At 37.5% G+C, this 20797-nt stretch overlaps 1 protein-coding gene across 1 annotated transcript; it reads left to right on the top strand.

The window, feature by feature from the left end:
• The first annotated feature begins 2758 nt into the window (after window positions 1-2758).
• On the top strand, window positions 2759-5473 carry LOC113739204 (uncharacterized). The gene is made up of 3 exons (XM_072045904.1): window positions 2759-3158; window positions 4281-4561; window positions 4652-5473. Exons 1-3 carry the CDS (start codon window positions 2759-2761, stop codon window positions 5270-5272), a joined length of 1302 nt encoding a protein of 433 aa, XP_071902005.1. The 3' UTR covers window positions 5273-5473.
• The last annotated feature ends 15324 nt before the right edge of the window (window positions 5474-20797 follow it).

Here is a 20797-nt window from a genome sequence, read left to right as displayed (position 1 = left end):
GATTATCTTGTTTTTCCGTACATCTTCATCTTAAAACACAAGGACACTGTTGACCCTTCTTTCTAGTCGACACTATTAGTTTGATTTGATAATTGATATTTTGCAAGAGCTCTCACATAGCTAGTAGTGGTATAGAGTACCATTCATATTGAGCATTGGCATGGTATGGTATACGAGGGACTAGGCTGTAAAGTTTAAGGGAAACTCTCCTGGGAGAATAATAATTTTTTTATAAATTCGTAGTTATATGTATAGAGCTTTGGCATGGTGTGGTCAATCTGAATTCGGCATTTCATATCCAAAATTCCCTTCTTTTTGTCATTTCTAACAAAAATTTGGCTTTCAATTTATTCAGATTGGACAATACTCGCACGTATCATCCCATAGAAAGTCCATCGCTGCCCAAAGGAAGTTGAATCATTGTCTCATATTGTTACATATTTTTTTTATCCAAAATTTTTTTTAATAAACTATCTTTTTTTTAAAAAAAAAATTTTGGCAGATTTTTCCCTTATAAATGGACGAAACTCCCTGCCAACAAACCCAAATTCAAGAACAGTATCCACATGGCAATTATTTAATACAAATTTTGAGCTAAGCTTCTATGAAAATTAGGGAAACATTTCATCCACATCCTGTAGCAGCTGTAGTATGCCTAATTTTTCTAATCAAAGGCATTCCTATTCTATCCAGTCGGATTTCCCCACGAGTCAGCCTGGGAAACATATTAAAACAGTCATAGACCTTGATATGTTGCTCGGGGTGAATTATGCCCACATTAGACAGTGCATCAGCAGCTTTGTTTGCCTCCCTGTAGCAATGTGAGAAACAAGCAGGATCGTCAACTAAATGCCAAATTTGGCGGACCTCTTTTCGGATATGCCACGGACACTGAAAGTGCCGTTGAAGAATCCCAACTAAGACCAATGAATCCGATTGGATGCATAGGTTATCAAAACCCCTTTGTACACATATTTGAAGACCAATTAGAAGAGCTAGAACCTCTGCATGAAGAGATGTAGTCTCTCCAAAGAAAGCCGAAAAAGCAAACAAAGGTAAGCCGGTTGAATCTAGAAGGACCCCCACCACCTCCATCCACTCCTGGATTACCCTTAGAGCAACCATCCGTATTGAGTATAAACTTCCCAATCTCTTTCGCCTCCCACCGAACCAATTTGAATTCAAATACAATAAAAGACGAAATCTACCAATCAAACAACTGACAAAATGTTTGCACTTCAATCATTTGTTTGAAGTGGATCTCCACAATGGATTTAATTTCAGAGAAAATGGCTTTACATATGATAGCAGATTGCATCTGGACACCCTCAAATATAGCTTTATTTCTCGCCTTCCAAATGTGCCAACAGGTAATACTTGGAAGAACAAGACAGATAAAATGCCGTATCACAAAATCTTGTGACCTTAACCACCATTCAACTATGCGAGCCCGCAAGGACTGCCCTGGGAAGTTCAATCCACATAAACCCCCAAAATAATTCCAAACCTCCAAAGCTATGTGACCAGTGGAAAATACATGTTCAATAGATTCCTCAGACGCCTCTTGACAGCAAAAATACTTTGAGGGCAAATGGAAACCAAGTTTACATAACGTATCCGGTAGCAGCAGTCTATCCATCGACAATCGCAACATAAAAAATGACACTTTCAAAGGGATCGTAGGGTGCCAAACCTTAGAGAACACCATCAACGTGTTACAGACCTGTCGAACCTTCCGAAAAGCTGATGTCAATGTGAAGTTTCCAGATGACGTGTGCATCCAAATGACTTCATCTGCACATTCACCTTCAGGGATCGGGAACTTTAAGATTGAGGAAACAATATCTCTTGGCAAGGTTTGAGATAAACTATTTTAATTTGGTTGTTAGGTGTGTATTACTTTTTATATTGTCGTTTTCAATGTTGCGAAATTATTACTATAATTGATTAATACTATGATTAATATTATGTTATGGTGTAACAAGGTTGGAAAAGAGTGATTCTACCATAGGAAATATTGTAATCACCGAATATCACTGTATTTTTATGAAAAGGAACAAATAATTGCACAATGAATTACAATTATTCTCAGTTAGCACATATGATTTCAGGTAGATTCCAAGTATAGCGTGGATGGCTAGACATGAGAAGAAAAATTTTTTTAAAAATTTTCAGCTGATCAAGAGCGTGGATGACTAGACTAGACGAATTTTTTTTTTTTTTAAATTTTCTACTGTTCAAGAGGTTAGCTAAGCACAATGGACAAAGTTCAACAAAGAATATTTGATCCCACTTTTTGAAATACATATGTACGTTTTGACCACCAACCAAAATCAATATTTTATTTTAATGGAATATAGTAGATATAAATTATAGAAACAATGTCAAAATATAATAATGACAAATGCTATAAAATACAAATATCCTGTTTAATGAGTACAAAACGAAATATTAGGTTTCAAATCCCGATAGGTTTAGAAATAACAGCATATCCGGATAGGCTTAAAAATAACAGCATCTATTTCTGATAGACGTAATCTAAAATACCTAGATTTGGTTGTTAACTCTATGAACCAGTAGTAGATAGACTTCAGGTTTGATATTTGCAATTCTGCATACATCCCATTTTCCTAGTCTTTCTCTCTATTAATATCCCGTCTTTCATCAAAAGAAACCTATTTTGTTTCCAAGTAAAATTCTTATCAAAACCCTTCCAAGTCAAAATTGTCTTCTACCAAGAGGAGTTTGTTTCAACACCATGGAGATGGACCAGCAGAATCAGCCGATACGTGAGGTTTTTGGTACATCTCCAAATACTATTCAAAGTCTTCCTCCTCCTTTTAATGAACTACAACAAGAAAAACCATCACTCTTGCCTACATCAAGCACTGAACTACAACAAGAAGAACCATTACTCTTGGCTGCATCAAGCAGCAATGCTTCTTCTAATAATGATGGTGTGAATGAATTTTTTGATGAAGAAGAGGAGTTTATTGATCATGCTTTTTTTGAGTCGTTTCCGCCGGGGTATAGATTTTGTCCCAAGGACGGTGAACTCATTGTTTTTTACCTGAGGAAAAAGATTGCTAAGGACGAATTGCCTTGTAACCAGATTAGACATGTCAATCTCTATCAGCACAGTCCAGATAAGATTTCAGGTTAGTTCGTTTAGGTTTACAGGTCTTGGTTTTTTTATTTTTCTTTTATTTATTATTTTGCATGGGACGATATCTTTTAAGCTGCTTTATTCAAAGTTCTTTGTTAGCTTTCTGCTTTTATGATTGCTTGGTTCTGTTGTAATCCTGTTGTTGAAATTCTGGATTATTAACTGCCTAGCCAATATGGCTTTTTAGTTTTTTTTTTTTTGTAAGTAATATGGCATTAATTGAACGTTTACTTTGTATATAGAGGAGAAGAAATTATACATAACATAAGAGACTATTGCGGTTTCAAGTTCTGGTTTTGTTATTCAGTTTCATGCGTTATTTATTTTAATTCGTTTTATATGATGATATTGATTTTGGTATTTGGTGACTTTACTGTTTTCTCTGCTTCTCTTTTGGTTTTGAGTTCTGCTTTTGGTTCTGTTGTTTTTGTTTATCATGTGGTCTTGTCGTGTATACATTGATAGATGCTGGATTTACTGAAAATGTGTCAATTCGTTAATGCAGTTTTTTGTTTAACTTGTCGTGTCGTGTATACATTGTTAGATGCTGGATTTATTAAAAATATGTCAATTGACATAATAATAAAATTTTGTACGATAAACCAAACTTAAAATGACTGTTCTGAAAAGCATTTTCTGCAATGAAAAAAAAGTAATGTAACTTTCTTTTGTGTTACATTTTCTGTTAATTACTTAATTACTCCGCAACATGAAATTTGTCCACTCCATGCCCTATGGAAACCATTTTTGCGTCAAAAAATCATCTTTATCCTCTGTTATACTATCTATTTGAATGAATATTTTCAAAATAAATTACAATCCAAGTTTGAATCTACCTATTCTTGGGACACCTGTTACACTATCTGTGCTGTTACATTATCTATGGAATGAATAAATAACAATAAGTTTTCAAATCTCCCTATCCAAATCTACCAATTCTTAGACACAAGTTGTGTCATGCCAATCTTTTCATGCTTAACTCGTGACTGATGGCATTGTTTGCCATTGCTTTATGTTCTTGGTTTACATATAATTACCTTATAAACTTGTTAAACTTATCATGCATTCAATAGACTTAAATTTTATGTCTTGGTATTTACTGTAATCTCTTCAGAGAGATACCCACCAATAGGTGAAAAGGAGTGGTACTTTTTCACCCCAAGAAACCGAAAATATCGAAATGGGGAACGACCAAATCGAGCTGCTGGAACTGGATATTGGAAGGCTACTGGAGCAGACAAACCTGTCAACCACGACGGTTCCCTGGTGGGATTCAGGAAGGCATTGGTTTTTTATGAAGGAAAACCCCCGAAAGGGGTAAAAACCAACTGGATAATGCACGAATATAGAGTGAAGGAACCTCCAAGAAAGAGATCAAATACAATGGACATGAGGGTATAACTTTTTCTTAGAACTAATAAAATTTTATTTCACGAACTTTTTCTTCTTTTACTAAAATATATGCTGTTGTTTCTGTCTTTGTAGTTGGATGATTTTGTTCTATGCAGGATATACAAGAAAACTGATAAATCCTTCAAAAGCCGACCGCGCAATGAAGATTCTGAAGATCTTGATCAAAACGACTATCCAACTCCACAAGGGAATGAAAGACTTGATCAAAACAATGCGTATCCTCTAGATATGGACATGGGTAATAAGAATGATCTAGGTGGACTTGACAGGGAGTTGAATGCATTCGAAGCTTCGTCCGGACTTGTTCAATCTGAATACCACATCGGACTCCATGAAATCTTCAATGTGATGGGAACTTCTTTACTTGCAGACTCCGTGAAGTGCTTCAACAATAATTTCCAGATACCATTTAATTGTGGAGCAAAACCAGTAAATTACAAAGGTTTTGTGTATCCAATGGAGAATGCTTTGATGCCGAAATATTTGAGAGAAGCTCCAGACGTTAAACCAAGAAAGGCTATGTGGAACATTACGAAGGATTATGAGACCTTCAATTTGTCGCCAGAGATTGATTTTGGAACCACTATAGATTTCCCAGATTTGGACAATCTTATGAACAATCGACCATCAAACAGTTGCTTTGAAAACTCAAATAATCCTTTTGATAGTCCACCAATGCCCAGAAGAAGCTGATTGAAATTCTCAAGTCGCAAAACAAGTTTGTCCAGGTTGATATTGAAGTTCTTCATTGGCAAACAATGTGGAAGATTTATGCTCTATAGTTTTTATATTAGCTTAGCTACATAGAGATTTTGAAACTTTGACAGATTTAGGACAAATTTTCCAGTAGTATTCCTTAAGCTAATTTTGAATGTCCACCAATGCCCAAAAGCTGCTGATTGAAATTCTCCAGTCTTAAAACAAGTTTGACTCATGTTGATGTTGAAGTTCTTCGCTGACGGCTAAGTGGTTGGTTTGATCGTTTATTGGCACACAGTGTGGAAGATTTATGCTTTATAGTTTTTATATTAGCTTAGCTATATAGATTTTTGAAACTTTGACAGATTTAGGACTAATTTTCTAGTAGTATTCCTTAAGCTAATGTGTACATATATCTATACTGTATATAAAAATATCATGAGTTTTGGTACTTAGGAGTGTAAGCAAAAAGTTGTCTTAGTTTTCATTATACCCAAACTTCCTTCGACTATTAATCACACTCATTATATTTAAATTGTGATAATATTTATGAAAGTGTAACATTAAATTTAAATTATGATAAATAATGATGGTTATTAAGATAAAACATCTAAATATAAAACTCTTTGAGTACCATTGCGGTACACTTCAAACTTTACTTTGTATATATATTTTATTTAATACAAAAACTATTATCTTTACTAAAAAAAATTTGCTCTTAGAACGCATGAGTCCATTTTTTTTTTCTTTCAGACACAGGGGGTATTCGGGTTTTCGGCCGGACTAATCCCCCTGCTGCTCGAGAGAGGAGGCCTTACCCCCTCGGACACGGTAGCCCCAGGCAAGACTTGAAACCTGATAAGCGTGGCTTGAAGAGGCGCTTGCTACCAGAAGAGCTAACCCAGGGAGGGCAGAATACATGAGTCCTTGCTTGTGCTTTACAAGCAATGTAAGCAGAATTGTGTCTTATTTTTTGTAGTACCTAAACTACCCTCCACAGAATAATTGCAATGCATTTTAATAAGGGTTATTATTACTTTACCCCCTTAAACTATACCATTACTATTAATTTACTCCATAATGTTATCTTTTAGTCACTTCATCCCATAGGTAATTCAACTCAGTATGTTAATAAATTTTTGATAGAAACACCCTTTTATTTTATACTACATTGTTATTATCACTTTATCCTTTTAAATTATAGTTCTATAATCGCTTTACTCTCTAAATATTTTACCCTATCGTTAATCTAAAAAATATGTTAAAAAATGTTTAAATGTATTTACCTTTTTTATATATAATTAAAAATAAAAAAGTTGGAATAATTATTCTTCCTTTTTTTCACTCTAAGATTCCAAAAACAAAAAAATAAAAGGGTTTTATCAAATTTCTTTTTTCACACTTACTAATACTTGGAAAAGAAAATGAGATAGGACAGGAGAAAACAGAAAATTAGATTTTACAAAGAAAGAAAATGAGGAAGAATCTAATATTATCGTATTACTTTAATGCTCTCGGGATTGAAATTGGATAATAAACAGAAAACTAAAGTAATTTTAAAATAATAAAAATATTGAATCTTTCTTGTTTGTATTAAAAAAAAATTGAGCTATCTATCTTCCTCCCCTATTTTGTCAATTTTTTTTCAATATTAATAAGATTGCCAAAAAGAAAGAGATTAATGTTTTGACTTTTTTCTTGATACTAAAAAGGAGAAGAGCTACTCTAAAGTTTTTATTTTTTTTATTATACAAAAAAATGGGTGCTATCTTCCAAAGTTTTTTAACTTATTAAGTTGGCTTAATGGTGGGATAAATTGCCTAAAAAATACATCTAGGGGATAAATTGATAATAAGATTATAGTTTATGGGATAAAATGATAATAATTTTAAAAGTTAAAATGTCTTATCACTTGAATCAATAAACTCCGTTAAATTTGACCATTAGTCTTGGGAGTAAAATGACTAAAAAATAACGTTAAGGGAGAAATTGATAATGACGCCAAACATTAAGAGGATAAAGTGATAATAACCATTTTAATAATGACGAATAAATGAATACCAATCATGTTAATTGGTGAATACAAAAGTTATCTATAACTGAAATAGCATAATGAAACAATTAAAATCTGTGACGCCCCCACTTCTCTCTAAGGCGAACCAGAGGGTATCCGCGGGACGCCTGCCCAACTTTCGTCAGGAATCAAGCAATTTTCATTCAAGTTTAATGCAATACTAGACATCACCACTAAATAAGACAAGTTAAATAATACGGAAGCTTTTGACTTAACGATTTATATTAATTATCCGAGCCTTACATCGAATATCCAAAGGATACTTCAATGCCTAAAATATATAACATCCAGATACATCAAATATCCAAATCATACATTAGATTCCCAAAAGTACAACCAGTAAGAGGTCTAACCCAAATTACATTAGAAACTCTAAGCCAAAAGTACATCAAAAGGGTATCTCCAAGTTCATTCCATGTCTAGTCCTGTTAAGGAATACAAATCTATAGGGTGAGTAAAACACTCGTGAGGCAAAAAACACACATGCAAACACATAGTCCAAGTAACAAGCCCAAATAATAGGTCAATTAATAAAGTACAAGTAATTGATAATTCCAATAAGATATAAACAGAAATAATTCAAGGATATGGTAACTCTCAGGAGCTAAGTTCCACTTGCGTTGCCAAGGTCATTCGTATACCTTCCCGCGATGACACTCCGTGAACCGGGTTGGTATTTTCAATCCGTAGATCACCACTTACTTCCATCCGTCCACCGTACATACCCCCACCAGGTCCGAACGTCATTTATAAGGCGATACTTCAACGAGTATGCCAAGCAAGATCTCTCCAATAGATCAAGTTTATCATGTAATTCTCATGGCTCGCCAAGGTTCCCGACCAATCCCATACCGGCTCGACTCCAAGGTTTGCCTATGAGTTTGGGCGTCTCCCAATTAACATTTATAAGTCGAGGAAATTCACTCCAGCGATGTATGCAGCCATAGCATACCATTACATTTCATTCAATACATTTCAATCATTCATTTCATTCAATGCATTTCAATCCTTAAATATCATTTCTAATGAGAACGAGTGTGGTAAAATATACACTCGACTCCATTTTCAAAATCTCCAATCATTAATAGCAGTTAAGCATGTAACAAGTTTACATACACTTGACACTCACCAAGTCAATCAAAGAGAAGTATTGCTTGAAGTTCAAGCATCCACCGTAGGATCCTCTTGAAGGTTCTTGTGCGAGCACGAGCAATTAATAATATCGAGAAAGATTGCACGCTTGTATAATCCTAAGAAATTTTACTAAAATGAGCTTAAATTACTTGCGAATTAAGGCTCAAAAGTGGGGTTTTAAGGTACAAGGGAAATCGAGTTTTCATCTTTGAAATCAAGTATAAAACGTTCAAGTAATATCGAAGGAATAAGGAGAATTTGAAAAACTCAATTTCCTTAAGATTCGGAAATTTCAGTTTTAATATGAGATCTTTGAAAAATCGTATCTCACTCTTTACAAGTCCAAAATTGAAAAACTTGGTACTGTTGGAAATGTCTTTCAAAGCACTAAAATTTCTTAGAAGATATTTTTCTATGATTCCAAATAGAAGGTATTCAAAATTTGGCCCAAAGTCACTGTTTTGGACTATTAAGGCAGTTTCGAGGTTGGTTTTTCGCCAACTTTGGAAATTCGGTAAAATTCACTCAATTTGAACTAGCCTTTGAAATTTGATACCCTACTAGAGTTACAATCCAATTTTAGAACAAAATAAGCAGAACAAGAATTGAAGTTTTTGTGAGGACCCGAAAATTTTGTTTATCTTATTTATTCTACTGGCTAAAATAAATAATAAAATAAACATGGAAAAACACTCGTTTGGAAGCATGTAGATGCCTAACATGTACAAAGATTAAATGTTGATTTTCCATGTTAGTTAGAAACCAATAGAAAACTATCTTTACCTTCTTAAACAATTTTTTTTATGTGATAAATAATATTATGGAGCAACAATATTAAACCACTTGGTTTTCTGTTAAGATAAAAGTATTTCTAAGGTAGATTAATTATATAAAATTTCTTGAATTTCAATAATTAATTCCAATTAGTTGCTAACGTTAAATGTTAATAGGAATTTCCGCGTTAAGATGAAAACCAATGAGTTTTAGATAAACAATATAAGTATTCTAAACATACTTAAGACGTAAAATTTCGATAATCAAAGCCTTGCAAGATTAACGAATTATTAGGCGTTCAAATCACATTTGGGGATAATTCTTGGAGCTAAGTTAGAACTAAGGACTTAAGTGGATAATAGGAGGAGAAGTGAAAAGACTAAACTACCCCTCACAATTTCACAAAATCACCCCACGACCACAACCATTCCACGTATAGCCAAACACTCCCTCGGACACCATGATCATTCACCTCTCATTCGGCCAATACACTTCTTTCACCACTTCAACACACCACCACCCTAGCTGACCAACCGGCATCTTCACCACCTGCACACTTAAACCTCACAAACACTCCACCTTCACTTTGTTATCATCGACCGAGAGTGAGGGAAAGGATGAGCTGCACAATATAGCCGAGAGTGAGGGAGGAAGCTGAGAGCTGCAATCCCATTTCTGGTTCTGTCCGCGAGCATCGAAGAGGGAGGAGAGGAGAAGAAACCGTGAGCAAACTTCCTACTGCATTCTCCAAGACCAGCCGGCTGCCATCCAGCCTCCACCACCACCAGCTGCAACCGCTACCCCCCAACCAGAACCAACATACCTGTGCGTGAGGACAAGAGCCGAGAGAGAGGGACAGACTGCAGCCCCTTGTCGTGTGAGTGAGCATCCAGTGAGGTAAATTTCTGGACTGAAAAATGGTTAACCAGAGGTAGTATAAGCAAGCTTTGGACTTGCATGTGAGGTCTTTAAGCTCGGATGATGTATCTAGCTATGTGATAAATTGATGATAAGCTACCAGAAATTGGTTGGGAAAAAGAATGGGACTGCCGTAAGCTTGAGCTGGGATGTTGTAGCTTTAATTCGTTGTTTGTGGGATGATCAGAGTTTGTATTTGTGTATTAATCACCTGAAAACAAGATGATAAAGTCACGCATGAATTTAACTAGCCTGGATTGCACTGGAAAATAAGATATGAAACAGAATTCTTCACATGCAAACTCATCCGAGAGTAGTTGCACAAAACTCTGGAGTTATGATTGTATTTTTGCTGCTGCCGAGCTGATTTCTGGTCTGGAATGATAGTTAATTAACTCAGTAATTGTGCATGTGAGAATTAAGGACCTAATACAAGGTTTTAACTGAAGAAAAAATTGGATGATGAACTAAGGAGCTTAGGAAAATTCTGTTTTGATGAAGAAAATTTCTGCCGAGAGTTGTCTTGAACAATGTAGTTTCATGTGGTATAATTTTGCTGTTTTGAGCCTCTAACCATGACTAATTAGTAAATTACAAGATGATTAAGCTACGTATGTAGTTAATTGGTTGAGTTAGATCAGAAAATAAAAGAAAAATGCAATCAGTTTCTGTGCAGATTATAACCGAGGCTAGCTGGAATTTTTCTTGAAAAATTGGATGACTCTTGTTGTTGTTCGAAATTAATTCTTGAACTAAAAATGTTGGTCAGTTAGTTAAGTAGTTGCATGTTGAAGTTGAGCATTTGAATCTCTGAATAAGCCGAGGAAAAACTTGATTTAAGAACTAACGAGCTGCTGGACATTTTTCCTTGAAAGGCCGTGAGGTTTAAATCTGGAAATTTTGGGGTTTGTAATCATGGTTTAATTTTCAACTCCTGATCTGGAAATGTGCATTGTTTTGCTAAGAAATTTCATGAGGAAGTTGAGAGATTAATAGCATGTTTTAACCCAGAAAATAAAATGAAAACAGAACATCTTTTCATGCATGTTCATCCATGGCTGATGGACAAAATTTCTAGATTTTTCTGGATGAGTTTAGTTGCCGAATGAATCCTCAAAGTAGACTGTTTGGTATAAATGTCCTGTTTTCTTCGTGAAACTAAATTTTGATTTGGAATTGAACTTGTAACCTACTTGTGGTTTAAATTCTTGATTAAATTGTGGTTGGTAGTGATTGATGATGTCAAAGGCTAATGATTGATGAAGCCTTGGCCATTTGAATGATTTTATATAGGTGTTAAAGTTTTGATGGAATTAGCTGCTGAAGTTACTTGTTAGTATTTACAGTAGTTGGAAAACCCTTGTGGTTTAATTGATGGAATTATTTGGAAGCTTCGCAGTTATTGTGCTCAGTTGTGACATGATATAAGTGTCGAACACCAAGTGCTAATGATTGACGAAGCCTTGGTTATATATTTTGTTCCAATTGAAAATGACTTTGTTGAAAGCTAGGGCTAATGATTGACGAAGCCCTAGTGATTTGCTATTGAGATGTGATTTTGATTTGCTGGCAAAATTTGAGTTTAGTATGTATTATTAAGAAAGTTAGATATTGGGACTTTTACACCCTTGCCGACTAGTTAATTCTTTTATTTTGCTTAAACTAGTTTATTACCTTTAGGGAGTAATTGTATTTAACCTTTAAACTTTAAGTTTTCATAAAACTATTATTGACTAGTTGTTTTAAAGGAAATTTGGAAAAAAAATACTAGATTTGAATAATTTCAAATAACTAGCATAGAAAACTTATTCGGCAAGAAAACCCATTTGAAGCAATTTGGTTATAGTTTGGCTCTAGAGGGAAATATCTTTACAAGAAATCACACGAAACATTTTATTTCTTTACTAGCTTTGATTTTTAGAAATTTATTAACTTGTTTCGAGAAATTAAATTAGTTTTATAAGATAACCTTTTATATATAAAACAAGGGTTTGTTTAGTAAAACTTATAGTTTTGAAACTTGGATTTCTAAAATTTAGCGAGGACTTGGACTACGATTCCCGGCTTGACCTTTGAACTTCACTCTTGGTGAGTGTTCCTTGTTTGTTATATTTCCTTGATCTTATTGCTTTATAATGTGTTAAGTGCTTTCAATGATTGTCAAAATGAGTTTTCAAGGCGAGTGTGTACTTTATCGCACTTAGCCTAAATGATTGTGAAATTTTAATGATTGAATGATTTGCATGTTACTTGCGCATGAATGTAAGCCTTTTTGGGCTGAACTGGCCATTGCCCCTTGTTACCGGTCGTCTCGAGCCAGAAACGGTCTCGGTCGGGCGATTAGGGACTTGGGTGAACGTTTGGTATACTCGAGTATTACCTATGTAGGTTGGTGGAGGTTGGTGGAGCTTGGAGAATGAAATGAACGAACGAACGAACGAGGGGTTTATTGATAAATGAAAAATGTATTTTCAAATGAATGAAGGAAGGAGAATGTCAGGAGAACGAATGAATGATCGAATGAATTGCTCCCTGTGAGCCGTATCTTTTCATGAATGTTACTATCGCTTTCCATTGTAAATGTTTCTTGAATTATTGATTATTGATGGTTAATGTGTTGGCTTTGTTATGTAATTACATGTTCGGAACTTTATTGAGATTTTAGCTCACTGAGCTTTGTGGAATTACCATGTGGTGTCATTTTTCTGCTTTTGTTTTACTCTCACTGTGCAAATGTTGACCTGTAACAAAATTACATTTTTACCCCCGGTTACTTATTGAACTTCTAAAACATTACAATGATTTCACTGGCTCACGAGAGCAAAAATACGTACATCTGATTTCTGAACCATGACATCAATGAAATGAATTTTTGTGAAAACTATTTGATTACTGATTTTACCGGTTACTCACTGGGCTTTTAGCTCACCCCAAAAATGTTTTATTTCCCCCCCCACAGGGCTCAAGGCGAAGGAAAGCTTGTAGTGCTTATTCACGTGACTGCATAGCTTATATATTGTACAGTTTAGGTTTGGATTTATTTTATGTACGAGTTGAGCTTGTATCAATATTTGGAATTGATATGGATGTAAGCATACGTCCCACGATTGGAATTAGTTTCCGCTGCATTTGTGATATGTAATTATTGGAGAATTTGATGTAATTTTGAGATTTATATTGTGATCTGTTTGAGGAATGTAGTGAACGACTGAGTCCCAGCGAGAGTTGGGCAGGCGACCCGCCAACCCTCTGGTTCGCCTTAGGAAGAAGTGGGGTCGCCACAGTTTTGAGCACCAAGATATGGTAGTTCAAAGTTACCCAAATTTTCCTGTGAAACAAGGGTTTTCCAAAATCAAGTCATGAACTTTGGAAGTTTAGTTGAGTGATGAAACGGCCTTGGAGTAGCACCAAAATTAGCAGTAGAATATTATCATATAAGAACTGTGACAGCCCCACCTTCCCCTAAGGCGAACCAAAGGGGTTAGCGGACTGCCTGCCCAACTCTCGCCAGGACTAACGGTTCAGTTTACGTCGATCTATTACGTTCCGGAACTTACCATTGCACGCAAACAAGTCAAAATCACAAAATAAAAAAAAAATGAAAATCGAAGCCGAAATTTATCCAAACCACGGCCAAGCATATATATACATTGGAAATCAACATTTACAAGCCAAACGGCAAACCAAGATATTCGTCCAGTTCATACATGTACCAAAAGCCATTTACACACCAAACATTGGTGGAAACTAAACACTTAGGGTTTTTACCCTCAAGGAGCTATTCAAAAATACATGTACAAGAGCTCAACTTGTCATCCAACTATCACAATCTTTTCCAAAAGTTTCATTTTCTTGTAAGGAAAACAAATGACACGGAATGAGCTAAAACCCAGTGAGCAACTATCACAATAGCAGTTAAGATCACAAAAGCATAACCATTCAATTCAAGTATGCAATTTCGAAGTAAAGCAAATCAGTGAAAGGATACGGTCGGCTCTCAAGAGCCCATTTCCACGCTTGCAATCTTGATCCAACCTCATTGACCCTCAATCAATTTAAAAGTACCAAACAACCGTAGACCTCGCTTAACTTCCATCCTTCCACCCATCATACCCCAACCGGGCCCGCGCTCCATTCAGTCATTTTGGTAATACTCGAGTTTACCGGAACCGAGAGTCTCATTACTACAAGGTTCCTCAGTACAGTCCCCGTGGCATGACAATTTTCACGACCAAACCCTCGCCGGCTCGATCCAATTGACTACCAAACGGGGTTGAGCTCAATAATACAGTAAGGCCGTTGGACAATCGTCCAAACGACACCAATTCAGTTTCCATGAATGGAATTCAATGTACCATATAACCAGTGCAGTATTACAGTAATACGATAAATAGCCATGAATGAAATCACAAGGGGTGAGGGCGGTCAAGTACACCCTCACCTCAATCACTTCCAATAACCAATTAAGCCTTCAAGGCATCAAATACACATAGAGCAAAGCCATATTATAACAAGTAAGTGAGTAGTATACTCACTAAGTGAGAAAATGATGTTTCATGCACCGTCGTTAAACGAACGTCGTGCACCACCGTTTCCTCCTAGAACAAGCAAACAAATACAATGAGACTCGATAACGAGTCACAAAACAATGCTGAACACAACCCCAATAGGGTTTCATATGCATAAATAAGCATGATAGCAAACCAGAAATTAGAAATAGCATTAGTCTTGGCCCCGAATAGAAAAACTGTTTTGCCCTTATTATGCGGTAATGGCATCAATTTCACTACGATTATCGGATGGGGGTGTAAGACCCACCATTTCGAAGCCAAGAAAGAGGGCTACAACAATGTAGAAGGCCACTCAATCCAGTTCCTAACACAACTAGGTCAAATATGCAAAATACTAAACCAGAGTTACCAAAACAGGTTTGCAAAACACACAAAACTGTAATCGGTATAACTCAGTCTATACAAGTCCAAATGCTGAAATTCCAAAGGTATATGATAGCTAAGACATCCAGCTACATTTCATCAGAAGACACCAACATCCAAATCCAAAGTGATTCCAGCCAAAATAGCCAAATACCAACGCAGTTTTCGCATTCTGACCAAAGCAGAATAGCTACAGTAATTCCGACATAACTCACTCTACACTAATCTAAATGGCCTGAAATTTTACAGGCACCTCGAACACATCAATACCTACAACTTTCATGTTTTGAGAAAAGTCCAATTCGGCCTCTAACCCTATGATCTAAAACCGGACAGAATTAGGGGATTGTGAACCCTAACTTTTCTCAATTCACTCCAAATCCAAAATTGGTTGCATTTATCAACAATTCACACCTACTAGAGTCATTTTAAACCATTACCATTCATCATACAAGGCCACAACATCCCATTCATATTAAACCAGAAAATTCATCATAAAATGGAAAACTTCACCAAATCAAGTCAAATAAAGAAATAAATCACACATTCCATCACTCAAGCCACCATTAGGCACAAAATAACCATCATTAAGTGTAAGGGAGTAGTCAAACATCACTTACCTAAGAAACAAGAGAGAGGAAGATGTTGGACACCTTAACTCTTCAAATAAACTTCACTAGAGCACTCACTATCATTAAAAGAAAGGATTTTATGGAGTGGAATCTAATCTATGTGATTGGTTGTGGAAGATTGAGTGAAATGGAAGCTAGAAAGTTGAAGAATTTCCTTCCTTCTTGCAAGAGAGAGAGCCGGCCAACACAAGGTAAGAAAATGGTCATTTTGTGAATTTTTGAGATATTTACTTAATTGGGTCAAAAGTCAAAAAAAATGTCAAAAGGTGAATAGTACTTCTTAAGTCAAACCCAATGAGATAGTGACACTTGTCACCACTATAAATGCATTCCTATCCTTTCTTTTCTCTCTCACATCAATCATTTCACACACTCTACTTATTTCTTAACACCCGATAAATTTTACACAGTATCCGGAACTTAACCTTATTGGCCGAATTTTTCCGAACTTTTCGCACTAGTGGGTCCCACGTCCATTATATATCCTTAATTTTCTAAAAATTCTCCAATACTAGAAAAATCATCTAAAAACTATAATTACGCATAAAATCTACCAGAAAAATATTTCTAAACCCGAAAATACAGAAAACATGCAATTAAGGGGAAATCAACCCTAGGAAAATAATTAGGGTTTTACGGGTCCTCACACTCTCTCCCCCTTAAAAGAATTTCGTCCTCGAAATTCCTTATCATTGACTACACTGGGATTAAATTGAGCATTATACTTAGCTAACAGATCTGTACCCCTTCACTGGCCAGGTTCAATAAATTATTACCTTCCACGTCCTCTAAGGGGTCAAAGACTTGATGTTGTTCTAAGGAGTACACCCGAGAGGACACTTTCGATCCATCCTTGTCCCCCTTCGGCTGGGCAGGGTTGGTCGTAGTTGGTGGCAGAGTCCCTTGCCGCTCGCGCAGGCGAGCTGGACAGTTAGCAATTTGATGTTCGGCACTCCCACAGAGCAAGCATTTTCCGCCTTTCCTCCAGCAATTGTCCTCCGAGTGGTTTAATTTTCCGCAATACCCGCAGGGTCCGCGTGCTACAGAAATCGAGCCTCCTCTTGACGGGCTCTCTTGTGACACTCCCGGCATCCTTACTCCTCCCGTTCCTCGTCCAAACTTGGGAGGGGTACTTTCATCCTCCTGCCCCGAACTACTTCCAGAAAATCCTCTCTTTTTCGCCTGAAAGGTTTTCACCTGGAGCCTAGCATTCTCTACTCGTTGTGCCTTCTTCACTGCTTCGCTGAAGGCGTTAATTTGGGCTGCCGCGAGGTCCTTCTGGATTTCTACGTTCAGCCCCTAGACAAATCGCCGTATTCTTCGTTGCTCGGTCATGATGAGTTCGGGCGCGAATTTAGATAGGCGGGTGAATTGGCTCTCATATTCCGCCACAGTTTGAGCTCCTTGGCGAAGTCGAATGAACTCGTCTTCCTTCCTCTCCTGAACTAGAGGAGGGAAAAACTTCGCATTGAACTCTCTGATGAAGTTCACCCAAGTTCTAGGTGTCTGTTCTCGTTCCCACTTCTGCCGAATTACGTTCCACCAGGAACGGGCTGCCCCCTCAAGCTGGAACACGGCAAAAGTCACCTGCCGTTCGTCAGAGTAGTGTAGGGCTGCAAATATGTCAACCATCTTTTCAAGCCACCTCTCGGCAACGTTCGGGTCGGGTCCCCCAACAAACTTTGGCGGAGCGAACTTTTGAAAACGTTCGAGAGCTCTATCTTCGCTCTCGATGTGATGGCCAGGGTTTCCGGGGTTTCCAGGGTTAAGGTTTGGGTTCTGGGCTTGTTGCTGCACTACTTGTGCTAGCAGGTCTGTCATTTGCTGCATAGCAGCAGCTATTTGCACATTAGGGTTTACTTGCGGTTCCAGATTGGGTCCAGTAGAGGTTTCCCCCGTACCCTTAACCGGTGTAGGTTGTCTAGTTCTGCGTCCACGGCCTCGACCAGTCCGAGTGCCTTCCATCAATCTAAGTCAATCTAGGTCACCAAATAAATATACTGTTAAAGGGCACCTAACCCTCCTTTCCGTAGCACCAGACAGGAACAATGAAACAAGAATAAGCAACTCAAACATTTACTGCGAAGAGCATTTAAACACATAACACGTATACATAGATCACATAACCAGGTTAAGCAATCATACGGAACAGTCAGTCAAGTACATACGAAGTCATTGCATGAAACAATAGGGTCCTCAAAAAGTACTATGAACAACTAGGTCACAAGTGCAAAAGAACTCACGAAAAGCTTTTTCCCTTCTAGGGCTTCGTCCAAATATTTATATCTTAATCAAGGTCGATCACGCTTAACCACCCGAACAAACCACACGAAGTTCCATAGAATTGCCTTTCTAGTTCACCAAATCCTTTCTAACCTAGGCCTTCATATCTTTCGTATCCGGGCGCAAGAATCTCGTCTAAGATAATTCACATCTCGAGCCGGCCGGTCCCAAGAGTAAACCATCCTTATTAAAGATTCCTACCCGACATACATGCCTAACTTCCTCGACTCCTATAATAATGATTCGTACACTTATCACATGCCCGGTTCATAACTTACGCTCAAACGAGCACTTAGACATATTCATGAAATTAGGACCACCACACCACTTGGCCCAGTCTCACTCCGCGCAGAGACCACGCGAAGTGGCTCTGATACCACCTGTGACAGTTCTCAGGGTCACATCACGGGGTACCTATCAGCTTGCCACCCGCACGCGGGCATCCCCTACGGAGAGTTTCGCTTCGTGACTCTTCACGAACGAGAGGCTCGGGGCATTTCCAGACAAAGGACTTAAAGTCCCAACTGTCGGCATATGGCTCTGATACCAACTGTGACAGTTCTCAGGGTCGAATCACGAGGTACCTATCAGCTTGCCACCCGCACGCGGGCATCCCCTACGGAGAGTTTCGCTTCGTGACTCTTCACGAACGAGAGGCTCGGGGCTTTTCCAGACGAAGGACTTAAAGTCCCAACTGTCGGCATATGGCTCTGATACCAACTGTGACAACCCTACCTTCCCCTAATGCGAACCAAAGGGGTTAGCGGACTGCCTGCCCAGCTCTCGCCAGGACTAACGGTTCAGTTTACGTCGATCTATTACGTTCCGGAACTTACCATTGCACGCAAACAAGTCAAAATCACAAAATAAAAAAAATGAAAATCGAAGCCGAAATTTATCCAAACCACGGCCAAGCATATATATACATTGGAAATCAACATTTACAAACCAAACGGCAAACCAAGATATTCGTCCAGTTCATACATGTACCAAAAGCCATTTACACACCAAACATTGGTGGAAACAAAACACTTAGGGTTTTTACCCTCAAGGAGCTATTCAAAAATACATGTACAAGAGCTCAACTTGTCATCCAACTATCACAATCTTTTCCAAAAGTTTCATTTTCCTGTAAGGAAAACAAATGACACGGAATGAGCTAAAGCCCAATGAGCAACTATCACAATAGCAGTTAAGATCACATAAGCATAACCATTCAATTCAAGTATGCAATTTCGAAGTAAAGCAAATCTGTGAAAGGATACGGTCGGCTCTCAAGAGCCCATTTCCACGCTTGCAATCTTGATCCAACCTCATTGACCCTCCGTCAAATTTAAAAGTACCAAACAACCGTAGACCTCGCTTAACTTCCATTCTTCCACCCATCATACCCCAACCGGGCCCGCACTCCATTCAGTCATTTTGGTAATACTCGAGTTTACCGGAACCGAGAGTCTCATTACTACAAGGTTCCTCAATACAGTCCCCATGGCATGACAATTTTTACGACCAAGCCCTCGCCGGCTCGATCCAATTGACTACCAAACGGGGTTGAACTCAGTAATACAGTAAGGCCGTTGGACAATCGTCCAAACGACACCAATTCAGTTTCCATGAATGGAATTCAATGTACCATATAACCAGTGCAGTATTACAGTAATACGGTAAATAGCCATGAATGAAATCACAAGGGGTGAGGGCGGTCAAGTACACCCTCACCTCAATCACTTCCAATAACCAATTAAGCTTTCAAGGCATCAAATACACATAGAGCAAAGCCATATTATAACAAGTAAGTGAGTATTATACTCACCAAGTGAGAAAATGATGTTTCATGCACCGTCGTTAAACGAACGTCGTGCACCACCGTTTCCTCCTAGAACAAGCAAACAAATACAATGAGACTCGAAAACGAGTCACAAAACAATGCTGAACACAACCCCAATAGGGTTTCATATGCATAAATAAGCATGATAGCAAACCAGAAATTAGAAATAGCATTAGTCTTGGCCCCGAATAGAAAAACTGTTTTGCCCTTATTATGCGGTAATGGCGTCCATTTCACTACGATTATCGGATGGGGGTATAAGACCCACCGTTTCGAAGCCAAGAAACAGGGCTACAACAATGTAGAAGGCCACTCAATCCAGTTCCTAACACAACTAGGTCAAATATGCAAAATACTAAACCAGAGTTACCAAAACAGGTTTGCAAAACACACAAAACTGTAATCGGTATAACTCAGTCTATACAAGTTCAAATGCCGAAATTCCAAAGGCATATGATAGCTAAGACATCCAGCTACATTTCATCAGAAGACACCAACATCCAAATCCAAAGTGATTCCAGCCAAAATAGCCAAATACCAACGCAGTTTTCGCATTCTGACCAAAGCAGAACAGCTACAGTAATTCCGACATAACTCACTCTACGCTAATTTAAATGACCTGAAATTTTACAGGCACCTCAAACACATCAATACCTACAACGTTCATGTTTTGAGCAAAGTCTAATTCGGCCTCTAACCCTATGATCTAAAACCGGACAGAATTAGGGGATTATGAACCCTAACTTTTCTCAATTCACTCCAAATCCAAAATTGGTTGCATTTATCAACAATTCACACCTACTAGAGTCATTTTAAACCATTACCATTCATCATACAAGGCCACAACATCCCATTCATATTAAACCAGAAAATTCATCATAAAATGGAAAACTTCACCAAATCAAGCCAAATAAAGAAATAAATCACACATTCCATCACTCA

Source organism: Coffea arabica, chromosome 1c (assembly GCF_036785885.1).
Source record: "Coffea arabica cultivar ET-39 chromosome 1c, Coffea Arabica ET-39 HiFi, whole genome shotgun sequence".
NCBI lineage: Eukaryota > Viridiplantae > Streptophyta > Magnoliopsida > Gentianales > Rubiaceae > Coffea > Coffea arabica.
This window is presented reverse-complemented; position numbering and strand designations above follow the sequence as displayed.